At 41.6% G+C, this 12,979-nt stretch overlaps 2 protein-coding genes across 2 annotated transcripts; both read right to left on the bottom strand.

The window, feature by feature from the left end:
* Positions 1–3,063: 3,063 nt before the first annotated feature.
* On the bottom strand, positions 3,064–5,733 carry LOC121715394 (C-C motif chemokine 19-like). Its single transcript, XM_042101079.1, has 4 exons — positions 5,500–5,733; positions 4,193–4,316; positions 3,969–4,080; positions 3,064–3,570 (listed from the first exon to the last, which is right to left on the bottom strand). Exons 1-4 carry the CDS (start codon positions 5,564–5,566, stop codon positions 3,544–3,546), a joined length of 330 nt encoding a protein of 109 aa, XP_041957013.1. The 5' UTR covers positions 5,567–5,733; the 3' UTR covers positions 3,064–3,543.
* Positions 5,734–6,481: 748 nt separating this feature from the next.
* LOC121715484 (C-C motif chemokine 26-like) lies at positions 6,482–7,935 on the bottom strand. The gene is made up of 4 exons (XM_042101278.1): positions 7,768–7,935; positions 7,265–7,376; positions 7,002–7,093; positions 6,482–6,792 (listed from the first exon to the last, which is right to left on the bottom strand). Exons 1-4 carry the CDS (start codon positions 7,826–7,828, stop codon positions 6,782–6,784), a joined length of 276 nt encoding a protein of 91 aa, XP_041957212.1. The 5' UTR covers positions 7,829–7,935; the 3' UTR covers positions 6,482–6,781.
* Positions 7,936–12,979: the final 5,044 nt, after the last annotated feature.

Genomic DNA, 12,979 nt, shown 5'->3' with positions numbered 1-12,979 from the left:
CCACACCTCCAGAATGGATGAGACCCAAAGGGTCGGCCTTCCACTCACGCCTCTCTGCATGATCCAAGCAGCCCCTTGTGCTCCATTAAACTCAAGTTCAGGCCGTGACAGGCACATTCAGAGCAGAGTCAGAGACACTACAGGGAAATAGAATAACTAGAAGCTATTACAAATTGCCTTTACCTTTGGCAAAATAGGTCACCATTTAGTGTCAAGGTGTTTTTCAGATAATTACACTCCCACTGTTGTTGATCCACCCTTTTTTTCTAGGAAACCATGAACAAATTTTATTATGTGACAGCATTTTAAGGAAGAGGGAATCATTCCTTATAATCTGTGGAAAGGTACCACACATGGCAAATGTGGTAAGATATATGTGTTAAAATATGATTGTTTGCTATCCAAGTGGATTCCATTCATGTCCAGCATTAGGGTGATTTAGAGAAAATGTGAATAGGACCACATTCAGATGCATTACACCTTAATTGGTGCCTTTATAATGTGAGGGCTAAACAAAATCATGAGTGTTACCATAGCTTGTTGTGAGAAGCACTTTCTTTCAAAAAGGTGGTTGTGGGGTAAGATGTGCCAACCAGGGATCTAGTGGAGGCTAAACTCAAGTAAACACAGTTTATCCACCTAGGAAATTTTAGAAAGAGTTTATCCACATCTTACTGTTTATCCACCTCTCAAAAGAGTTATTTCACCAATTGCAACTTTTAACATTCAAAAATCACACTGTATTATCCACATTCACAATATGTACACTCTAGGAACCATTTAATACCACTAATATTGTTATAAACATTGGACTATAACCTCCACCATCAACAAACATGTTCTGAATGCCTTTTTTAAAAATCCGATACCGCATGGCGCAGTCCACCTTACCATGATCACAGAAATCATAGTTTACCCACCTCTTATTTTACCACTACATCCCTGGTGCCAACGGGTCTGGGGTAAGTTGAGCTAGCAAACTGGACACAAAACAAGACAAACAATCGCTGGCAAAGTCCACAGAGTTGCTGACCTGCAGACTGTCCTGGGCTTCAGTGCTCTCCAGGCTGCCAGGCTAATCCTCCAGGTTGGTCTGTTATAAAGACACAGCTGTGTGCCATCATCATTGCCCTTGGATCAGATGCAACCAATTGAACTAAGTGAACATGGAATTTTCTTTTTTAAAATGTCTTTTAAATATTTAATTAATTATTTGTTAATCTTGTTAGTTGTCTATCTTGTAGGCCTACATGTTGGCACTGAAAAAAGGAGTTGCTCTTAATGTCAATTTACATGTGTATAGTGACAATAAAAGGCATTTTATTCTATTCTGTCACGGCTACGCTGGCGATTACGCCGCTCCGTCCGGCATCTTTTATCTTGTGTGTCACTTGTTATTTTGTAAAAAAAAATTGTCTTTGTCTTGGTGTCAAGGGTACGCTGGCAACTGCGCTGCTCTGTCCGCATCTTTTGTCTTATGTGTCAATGTCTTGTGTGTGGAGCGCTTTGGGCTGCACTCTGTGCATGTTAAATGTGCTATACAAATAAAACTGACTTGATTTGACTACTTGTATTGCATCTGTTAGATTGTTAAGTTTGCCTTGATTCTATATGGTTCCTTAGTGATACTAAGAGCTAAAGAGACTAGGCAAATTAATTTGACTTATTTAAGTGAATTAAATGGGCGAATTTAAAGGTAAACAGGCGACAAAAATTGTTATAGGCCTAAACCTGTCTTGGCAAATTTTCAGTTGAATATATTTGGGAAATTCTCAGTGAAAAGTGGGTGTTTGTTACTGTTTGTTGAAATTAAATTACTATACTAAAGAAAATAAAAATGTTTTACCTTAAATCTTACCCCACACTTAGGCTCATCTTACCCCACATATGGGGTAAGTTGTGCCACGAGACCAACTTTTTTGCAGAGAGCATATCTCTTTACCCTTATAAGTTATCAAAGAGTTGTTGGTGTGAAGATGGCAGAAAACCTGTTTGACACATTATAATAATGATGAATGTAAAAAATGTCTCATCTTACCCTGTTCTCCCCTACAAGTGATTTGAATAGTGAAACAAGGTAAGGAACATGCAACTTCCTCATTCAGATCCAGACTAAAGAGGGGGTTTTGGAAGTGGCCTTATCGCCAGTATTTTTATCTTTATTTACAGTACAAACATTGGCGAAACATTCCCCAGTTCCTCACTTGCTTTTGGTTTGTGTGTTCGGGCATTTGTATCTTGCCTCTCTTGCTCTCTCTCTCTCTCTCTCTCTCTCTCTTTCTCTCTCTCTCTCTCTCTCTCTCTCTGTACGTGTGTGTGTGTATGTGTGTGTGTGTGTGTGTGTGTGTGTGTGTGTGTGTGTGTGTGTGTGTGTGTGTGTGAGTGTGTGTGTGTGTGGCTGTTTCTCTCTTCCTTCTTCAGTCTCTCACAGTACACAGTAAACACAGCCCATAGTGGCAGGTCATAGCCATGTGTGCATGTGTGGGGGAGTTTCCAAAAAGATTTTCTTGTACATCTACCTTTTTCTTGCCAACACCTGCTCAGACTGGATTTACTGTCAGGAACGCATAGAAATGCATAATTGCAAGTCAGGGCCAGCTTGTCAGTCTGTAAATCTCTTAATTGCCAGAAATATCCCAGTATGTAGTGAAACTTACTCGAAATCGAAAGTTCACACCTTCGATTCTTATTGACAACATGGATTTGGCCTGTGTGTGTGTGTGTGTGTGTGTGTGTGTGTGTGTGTGTGTGTGTGTGTGTGTGTGGTCATGCGTGTCCGTGGGGAGTGGCTTTACTTGTATTGAGTGAATATTTGTGTCTACGTCAAGGTTTGAGTACTATGATGTTTCCCCAAGTGGGTGTATAATGCCAGGTAAGAAAAGCCTAGTGCATTTCCCACACCTAGTCTGAAGATATAAGACTACTTGTAATTCAATGTTTTGCCAATGATATATTTGTTACTGAGCATAATTGGACATTATGCCTGGCCATTTTATTCAAATTTTCAAAAGGAGATAACCCCTGTGTATCTGTGTGCTGGTTTGTCCCTGAAGAAAGACAACATTTTTGCATTTGATAGTTCTGATTTATTTTTCACATAGCTTAGTAAATGAAAATAGTTTAGCTTTATCTATAGACAGGATTCTTCATTGTGTTACAGTGACACTGATGTCCTGAAAACTTGACAAAATACATCACATAAAAAATACATTCATTTATCTTTATTGAATCTATCTTGAAGCACACAGTGAAAAGTTTCCTCCTCAATTTACCCAAACTACTGGCTTTAAAAACACAATTCATTTCTCCGGATGAAAATACTGCTGCAGAAAAAAACAACCCCTTTCAACAAATACAATATATCATCAGGTTAATCAGCATACTTCACTCTTGACAGTGTATGAAACCAGATAAAAAAAGAGACTCAAGACAGAAAGGCTTGGAAAGTGAGATAAACCCTCAGAAGATTACTTGTCATGATCACTATCAAATGTTTTTTTCCCAAGTGATGCAAGGAGATGGAGATCGAGCTGATTATCTCCTCTAATTCCTTCCTTTGCACTCGTCGCCCTGTGAAACCAAAGACATGAAACCAAAAAGAGTAAAAATATGTAACCCAACAGGAGCACATAGTTGAAGCATGACTTCACATCTCATGGCTCATCAACATTATCACTGAACCTTCTATGTCAACACTATGGGCCAGGTTCTTGTAAATGGATTGAGACAGTCCTATGCTAAAAAAAACCTTAATGAAAATGTCTATTGGAAAAAGTTTTTAACCAAGGACTAGCCTTAGTCCATATACAGGAAAGCAACCATAAAAATGCTAAATCAATATAGGTCTTATTCTGAGACTGCCCACCTCAAAATACTAATATTGCTACGAGACTTTTGTCATCTGTTGGGTGCTTTATTTGTGTGGGCTATGCATTCCCCAGATGATTTTCTGGATGCACATCATTTACCATGAAATTGTTTTCTCGACATTTCACCCTGGCATCCAATTTGGCCATCCTCCTTCTCACCCAGTGAGCATCAGGGGGGGCACAAAGCTGACGCCCCTTCTCAGTGATGAACCTGTGACATATCACAAGAAGAAGTTACACTTGTTACACCTGTCTGAGCCTAGAATAGAAAGTGTGTGTTTTCCACTGAATTCATTTAAAGATCTCAAAAAAGACACACTCACACAACGGCGTTAATATTGCAGCCCTGGTCTTTGTTCTGGGTCCAGTAACTGGCCAGAATCGTTACAGGGATCTTGTTCTTGCTGACCCTCAGGCAGCAGTCCACAGCCTGGTCCCCTCCACGCACTGCATGGGGGGGGGAAGCACAGAGAGGCTGAACAAGATGAGCACAGGCACAGAAACACGGTGATGGTGGTGATCGCCATATAACCGAGGCTCTTTTCCAGAACTATCTACAGGGACAGTCCCCCTGGTGTCACTTGGGGTTAGGTGCCTTGCTCGAGGGCACAATGGTGGCAGTGTGGGATCAAACGCCCAACCTTTAGTTGTTATTTTGGATGCCCAGATCCCTAACCACCACCACCATGATGATGATGATAATGATGATGATGATGAGGAGGAGGAGGAGGAGGATGATGGTGGTGGTTGTGGTGAACTGCATTGTTATGAAATGTTTGTTATGCCCAAAGTTATTTTCTCATGAGGCTGTTCCGAATCATATGACAGAGAGCTCCAGTAACATTGACGCTCAATTGCAATCTATTCACCTGTATCTAATTAGTTCACCACACCTGTAAACGAGCTATGAAAGAAGGAATGGCCTTTTCTCTGACTCACCACCCTCTCTCTCTCTCTCTCTCTCTCTCTCTCTCTCTCTCTGTCTCTCTCTCTGTCTCTCTCTCTTTCTCTTTCTTTCTCTTTTATCTAACAGGGGAGAGGTGCCAAACTTGTTTTGTGTACAGCGTAGTCGTATCGCCTGTGAAATCCCGTTTGGGAATACCCTTTTGCAATGGGGACAAGGGTCATTTCTCATGAATCTCCATCTCTGTTTCCATAAACTAGCTCCCTCGGGAGTCTTCATAAGTTAACATACAGATTATATAACTGTTTCTGTGAGTTTGGAGATTCATGAAACTACTGTCCCATACACAGAAATTCCTGAGTTTACATTTTACTGTGTCCATGATGTAGATAAAGACTCTATCCCCTGATCTGAACTCTTTACTTTAATGGTAATGGTACATGAACATGGTACATAATGGTAATGAACAAAGTTTGTATATGAAGTTCCTCCATTGTATTAGACGTAAGCTAAGTGAGAGTACTAATGTGTAATAAAAAGTATTCATACATCACACATATTAAATGTAGAACATAACATTTGATACTCAATGATATTAGTTTACCTCTCTGTGTGTCGTAACACAATCTGATTGAACAGCATCACACATGCATTTCCATCACCTGTTTCACATCAGCTGAAGCAAGCTATAGCCTACATGATGACAATAGACTGTGCTTGACTTACCCATATAGCAGAGAGAGAGGAAAACAACGGTCCAGCAGAGGAGCCTGACGTCTCCACTTGCAGCCATGGCTCACTTGGGGAGAGCGCTTGCAGATGCTGTTTACTGAGGAGGGTGCCTCTGCTGCTGCTGTTGCTGCTGCTCTTCTCCTGGGTTGTTTGCCTGTATCAGCCTCAGCACTGACCCATTTGACTGCTGTCCTGTTGGTCCACTCTAGTTATAATGCCCAGTTAAGTTTCATTATCACTCAGAAACAGTCCCTCCCTCTGGCTAGTAGTCTGGTGCTTGCATTCTCATTCACAATTGCACTAGGGATGAAGGGGATGTGTGTCCGACCAGAGAAAGTCAGAGAGAAAGCGGTTGTGGGAAGATAGTCAAAGTTTCATGGCCCCTTGTGCAGGATGTTTGAGTGTGTGAGAAACCACTGGGGAATAAGCTATTAACTTTCTTTATGACCATGTCTCATGGGTTGGAGAGCTTGTAATAGTAATAATAATGATGATGATCATAACTTGCACTTATAGAGCTCCTTCCTCAATCTCAAGGTCGCTTTCAAAAGGTTTACTACATGTTAACAAACAAACAAACAAACAAAACAAAACAAAAACACACAGAAAACAGAAAACATGTACCGGAATGGGGGGGGGGGTTAGGGTTAGGGTTAGGGTTTCCTGAACATGATAAATCTCGATATGTTTTACTGGGTATTGGATTGTGATGTGGGTTACGGTCAACCACAACATGGTTGGCAGACAGAACAAAGATAGTTCTCCATTTTGCTTTCATGTTCATTGTTTGGAGTGTTTAAGCTTGGATTTCATATGAGTGTGTCCTTTCATATAGAGAACATATGTGGAAGTGCATCTTTCAGGGTCACTACCGAAAAGTGTTTTCAAAGGCTCAGTTTAAAGGTTTGCTTATTTGTTTGTTTGCTCTCTGTATTTCCTAATTGGGATTAAGAAGAATATTCAAAAGACAACTAGCTCATAAAAATACCTTTATTATATAAAAAAAAAAATCACATCACATAGGCTTTTTGGGGGCATTTGACATGAGACCAGAAAATTACAAATTAAAGCATACATAATGAAAATAAAAGAACATTTGAGAACATTTTAAAGCACCAAGTAACAAATAAAACTGCACTGGCTTCACACAGCTTTCGACTCTCACAAGGTTCCATCGTGCAGAGCATTCCTTGACAGCCGAGTGAACTGTCGTCATCATCAAGGTTCTACTGGGCCTCGCTCACCCCTTTTCTCTCCCTCTCCTCCCCTGATGCACTCACTGGGCACCTGTTAACCATCAAAGAGAAGGAAATAAACCCACTGTGGTTATGAAAAAGACTTCCATAAAAATGACATACGGGGGTTAGAAACAAAATGAACAGAAAAAGTAAATTGAATCACAGTGAGCAGGCCTTTTAAAAAGTCTGCATACAGTAAGTAGGGAAACGTCCAACACAGAGCAGGGTGTTGACAGAATTGCGTAAGAATGAACATACCTCTCTTATTCAGATTAGCGATGAGAATCCTCACCCATTCACTCTTCTCTGGAGGAGGGGCACACACATGCTTTCCTCTCTTGGTGGTGAACCTGCAGGAGAGATGGGACACTTTATCTATCATCTTGCACATGGGCAAAATCATGGCTGTGTGAATAAGTCATAGAATATGCAGTTTCAATTGGTCAGGTTATTGTTTTGCCCACATTAGAGGAAAACGTGAACTATTTTCTTTTCTCAATGTGTCAGAAATTGAGACTTACACGGTGGCCTTGAGGCTGCATCCAGCATCGGTCAGTTTGTATGAGTGTGCATATGCGCGAGGAAGGGGCTTATCCGTGATGGACAGGCAGCAATCTAAGGCTATTGCTGAGCCTAAAGTTGTACAAAGCATGACACAAAATGAAAGGACACAATGAATGGATGAAAGAATGAAAATTAAAGGATGTCACACTGGCATGTTATTTAACATGTATTAAGAACTGGACTGATTTCTCGGAAAGCAGCTGCTTTGTCGAACGTGCAGTACAAATCTCCAGAATTTGAACTTGGCTCACAATGCAACTGACCTCTGAATGAAAACTTCATCATAAACGCCCACCCACTCCCCATTTAGGAAAAGGCCAACCAGCTATTACAGTGCATTGATATTAAACACTGCAGCCAAGCCAAAAAATTAAACAAAGCAATCTCTAATGCCAGTTCAGCTAAATATTTCTAAGACAGCTTGCAAGGGTTGCTATTGTAGTTCTTTGTATAACTTTACCTGTGGTGCAGCTCCAGTACAGGCATGCAGCAAGAAAGAGAAGTGCGATGCGAGTCATCATTCTGTCTGGTGCAAGCTGTGAGGTGCTGTGCTGTGCTGTCTCTCTCGCTGCTGATGGGAGGATGCTCGCTCAGGAGAGGTGGCAAAAGGGAGAGTGATCTTCCTGCATCGGTGTAACAGTATTTATATACAGTAGCAGTGCACCTGCCTTTCAGTTTCGTTATTACTCTCCGCCATGCCAAGCCCTTGGCCCAGACGCCAGCCTTTAAGCTTTTTATCTGCCCACACGTTTTCTCCCTCGCCCTCTGCACCTCACCTGCCCATCTACTCAGCCTGAAGGGAATATCTGACACAAAAAAGAAAAAAGACAGTGATGATAGCATCTGATAGCATCTGTTTACAATACGATACAATGATAGCATCTGTTTAAAAACGAAAACAATCTTGGAGAGATGGTGTGTGCAATGATGGCACAGGATGTACATAGGTCACATGGAACCGAGTATTTACATGACATTGGCTAGTATGTAACATGTCAAATGTGTTTGTGTATGTGTGTGTGTGTGTGTGTGTGTGTGTGTGTGTGTGTGTGTGTGTGTGTGTGTGTGTGTGTGTGTGTGTTTGTGTGTGTGTGTGATCATCATTGTGTGCATAATTCTGTGTGTGATGTTGTGGTCGGCTCGTTCCCAGACTGCAACAAAAGGACATGGACTGATAGGCTCAGGTTGAAACCAAAATGATAATTTATGAGGATACAGCAAAAATAGTAATACTACCAAACATATGGTGTCTGTGGGGAAATGAGTGTTGCCGTGCATGTATGTGTGTAAATGACGTGGGCGGTGGTAGCGTAGTGGTTAAGCAACTCAGCTAGCATGCAGTAGACTGAAGTTGTGGCTTCAAATCCCAGCTTCCACCGTATTGCCCTTGAGCAAGACACTTAACGCCAAGTTACTCCCGGGACAATGTAATCCCTTGTAATAGAATTTACATGATAAGTCACTTTGGATGAAAAGTGTCTGCTGAATAAAGAAATGAAATGAAACGAAAACGCAATGAGAGCAACAGTGTATTAGATGGACAAATAGAAGACAATGCAAGGAAGAGATGAAGAGAAATAAGGGGAGAGAGAGAGAACAGCATGAGGGAGGGAAAGAGGGAAAGAGGGAGAGAGAGAGAGAGAGAGAGAGGGGAAATCAAAGTGGGCGCCTGCAAGAGAGAAGAAAAGTGCCTAATGGGACTGAGAAGAGAGCCCCTTACCCACGCCCTACTCAAGTTGCACTCATTCATCTATTTAGCCTAACCTGGCCCTACCTGCCCATGCACAGCCAGGAGGAGGCCTGAGGGGGGCACGTGGGGTTATAACAGTTTGTGTGTGTGTAGAGGGTTGGAACATATACTGCACATACAAAAAAACGAGATACTGAGATGTATTTACATTGATCTCATCATTGGAAAAGTCACATAATCACAAAACATGCTCTGTGACCCTCTGCAGATGTCCCTGCAGCGCAGTGGTAGGCTATACTGATGAACAAACAGTGGACCTGGAAGGAAAGGTGGTAAGTGGAAACCACTTGGAAAAGGAGGAAGTAGGAGCCACAGGAATGGGCCACAGGCCTATATGAGCCAACTTGTTTCAGTGCAGAACTAGCAGTTTGGTTTTCTTGAGAAGAACAACTTTCTTTCTCTTCCTAATATTCTCACTGCTGAGAAATTATGTGTGCACACACGCACGTGCATGTGTGTTTGTGTGTTGTTTCTGGGCCTGTGTACATGCGAATGGAGAATGTGTGTATGTGCCTGCATGTGTGCATGTGTGTGTGTGCCTGTGTGTGTGTGTCAAAGATATTACCACTAACATGTCAGTTATCAGTTGCAGTGCCGTCTATGGATAAAATGTCACGGAATTTGGTGTATTGGCCATTTCAAAGTTGTAGCTTCAGCAGTTCCTGGGCTATTGAAATGCATCGGTTGTAGCACCCTCTATGGACGAAAAATTTGGCATGCCTCCAAAGAATGTTTTAAAGCTCCTATGTGTCATACCAGAGACTTTCTAATGAGGAGACACAGCACTCAAAAAATCCTCCATAGAAATGCATGGGGTTAGTTTGTAACGCCAATATGGCCGTTGTCTACACATATCCCACCCCTTCCTCGGCAAAACGTCGACATGTAAATACATTGAGCCAATCATGTGGTGTGATGTAAATACATTGAGCCAATCATATGGTGTGTTGTGAAGACATGTTGCCAATCATGTGTTGTGAACTCGCCGCTGGAACAAGATTGGGGTCGTGAAGCCTTGCGCACGCGCATTTCTGCTGAAGAGGATGCCCGATGAGTGCCCAAAAAGCGTTGCAATATGGCCGCCGAGTGGAGGGACTTGCCTAAAAGGACTTTGGTCATACTTCATGAATTTTGAACATTCTCATCCAGACCAGTGACCAATTAAGCACTAGATTTTTGCATTGAAGTGATTCAGTAGATGGTACTACACCACAATTGAGTTACAAAGAGCAATAGTATAGTTTTGCATATAGTCAATTTTGGTGCAACAGTTGCCAAGAAAGTGGTGAGGACTTACTTGACTTCATTAGGGCTAGTGCAAAGGGACGTGTCCACGTGAGGATGAAAAATCTCGTATACTATATAAACCAAGCAGGACTACAAGCACGCAAAGTATAGGATATTGTTGACCACAATTTGCATTAAGACACTGCTAAGACACGGTGCACACTGTTCTCTCTGAAATCTCTTTGTAGATGAGGCCCATTCTTACATATCATAAAACCAATTTCCTGCGTCAACGCTTTTCAGGGAAACTAATAGATGACACAATCAGTCACAGAAAAAAAAACCACACACACACACACACCAGTAAACAATGTGTTGTTTGTTTGAGCCGTTGGAAATTCCCTACAAGATTCCAACTCAAGCCTCACTGATAACCATAAAGTCACATGACAGGAAATCTCTTGTGACATCTTCAAATCTCTTTCTCTTCTTCACTGTGTCCATGACATGAACTTCCTGATCCTTACAGCCATGTAGCCTTCTTGGCTTAGACCTACGAACTGACAGGAAGGAAGCAAATTATTGTCCTGTGTGAGGTCCCAAAACAGAAAAGGGAAAGTAAATTCATAGTTTATCACAGCTGCAGATCAGCTCTGCAGTCACACATGAGGGTCTCAGATGCATCCTTTCCTGAAAACCGTGTCATGTAAAGTAAGCAAATGAATGGATAGATGGGAAAAGGCTGCAGGCCTTCCCAGACATATGGAGATTCTTGGGAAGTCTAGTCTCATGCTAGTTTATCATAAAACAGCAGGTCACTATATTGTCACATTGTGAAATGTTGCAGGTAAATGGTGATAGCATAAGCCACAGGTGTCTCTCCCTTCTCATTATCACCTGGAAACTGGGGTCATTATAATTTCCCTCACAGGATCAAAAGAGTATACTATAATTATAATGGAGTCATCATCAGCTATTGAGAAACCTCTAAATTAAAGGGAGAGGAAAGGTTTTCCCCTGAGGCTCTCTCTTGGGCCTTATAAACAACATCCTCTGAGACATGACCTACTTAATTGGAGCCCAAATATTACATATAAATATGAACATATAAAATATTAACAAATACATTTCACAGAAACGTATGCTTGATGTGGAAGACAGGCAAGTATCAGATCTCCAAGTTTAAATGAGGATTTAAATCTAAATTTCTCTTTTTTTAGAAAAAAAGAATATATGTGATCACATTCTTGCAGATAACTTTATGGTATCTTTATAAATCTGACTGCTGCAAATTAATATCATAATTAAATAACATTAGGCTACATTACATTACATTTGGCTGAAGCATTTTTAACCAAAGCGACTTACAACATGGTAAACAGTTTAAAGCTTTTTAAAACAATTCTCCCAACAATTCTAGAACAATTTAAAACAATCTAAAAGGTAGAGTACAATAAAAACAAGTGCATCAGTGAGTGCTGTTTGAGTGCATATGCCCTTTTGGGTTGGTTGTAGACCAGGCACGCCGCCGCGTTTTGGATCATTTGAAGGGGTTTCACTGTGCAGGCTGGGAGACCTGTCAAGAGGATGAGATGTCGTGAGATGACTATGACCTGTACCAGGAGTTGCGTAGCATTTAGATTCATGTAAGTCCTGATTTTCCGTATGTTGTAGAGTGCGAAATGGTACGGGCGTCCGAAGCAACATGTTCGGAGAAGGTTAGTTGGTTGTCGAGCATGACTCCTAAATTCCTTGCAGCCCTGGTAGGTGCAACAGACAGGGAGTCAATTTTGATGTTGATGTGATGATGTATGTTTAGCTGGGAGGACCAGCAATTCGGTTTAGCTGGAGGTGGTGTGCCTTCATCCATGTAGATATGCCTGAGAGGCAATCAAAGATCAGTGCCAAGACCAAGGGGTCTTCAGGTGGAAAGGACAGATATAGCTGTGTGGCGTCTGCAGTGGTAGCTGTGCGAACGGATAATCTGTCCCAGAGAGGTGGTGTAGATAGCAAAGAGAAGGGGGCCCAGCACTGAGATCTGGGGGACCCCTGTGGTGAGATAGTGAGCTGTCCAAGTGTTGAACGAGCGTCCTGATTCAAACCAGGAGAGAGCAGAGCCGGAGATGTCCATGTTTGAGAGTATAGAGAGAAGAATATGGTGATTAACCGTTTCAAAGGCAGCCGATAAGTCGAGCAGAATGAGTACTGATGACTGTGCGGTCGCCCTGGCTTCCTTTAAGACTTCTGTTACAGACAGCAGAACTGTTTCGGCTGAGTGGCCACTCTTGAACCCAGATTGGTTTGGATCAAGAAGGTTGTTCTGTGAAAGGAATTCAGATACCTGTTTGGAGACCTCTCGTTCAATACCTTTGGATAGGAAAGGGAATGAGACAGGGTTGAGTAGGGTTGAGAGAAGTGTTCTTAAAATAAGAGGTGGGTAAACTATGAATTCTGTGATCACGGTAAGGTGGACTGCACCATGCGGTATTGGATTTTTTAAAAAGGCATTCAGAACATGTTTGATGATGGTGGAAGTTATTGTCCAATGTTAATAACAGTACCAGTGGTATTACATGGTTCCTAGAGTGTTGATGAGTGTACATATTGTGAATGTGGATAAAACAGTATGATTTTTAAATGTTAAAAGTTGCAGTTGGTGAATAAATTCTTTTGAGAGTTGGATAAACTGTAATAA

This window comes from Alosa sapidissima, chromosome 8 (genome assembly GCF_018492685.1).
Source record: "Alosa sapidissima isolate fAloSap1 chromosome 8, fAloSap1.pri, whole genome shotgun sequence".
NCBI classification, from domain to species: domain Eukaryota; kingdom Metazoa; phylum Chordata; class Actinopteri; order Clupeiformes; family Clupeidae; genus Alosa; species Alosa sapidissima.
Note: the sequence above shows the minus strand (reverse complement) of the source record. Positions and strands in the feature narration are given on the sequence as shown.

Bases quoted from the DNA above. Each gene is read 5' to 3' on its own strand.
- LOC121715394 (XM_042101079.1), bottom strand. From the start codon at position 5,566: ATGGCTGCAAGTGGAGACGTCAGGCTCCTCTGCTGGACCGTTGTTTTC. The intron at 4,317-5,499 runs GTAAGTCAAGCA...CCCCCCATGCAG, and splicing joins CCTCTCTCTCTGCTATATGG to TGCGTGGAGGGGACCAGGCT. The intron at 3,571-3,968 runs GTAAATGATGTG...TTGGTTTCACAG, and splicing joins GTCGAGAAAACAATTTCATG to GGCGACGAGTGCAAAGGAAG.
- LOC121715484 (XM_042101278.1), bottom strand. From the start codon at position 7,828: ATGATGACTCGCATCGCACTTCTCTTTCTTGCTGCATGCCTGTACTGG. The intron at 7,377-7,767 runs GTAAAGTTATAC...GTACAACTTTAG, and splicing joins GTACTGGAGCTGCACCACAG to GCTCAGCAATAGCCTTAGAT. The intron at 7,094-7,264 runs GTAAGTCTCAAT...TCTCTCCTGCAG, and splicing joins TGCAGCCTCAAGGCCACCGT to GTTCACCACCAAGAGAGGAA.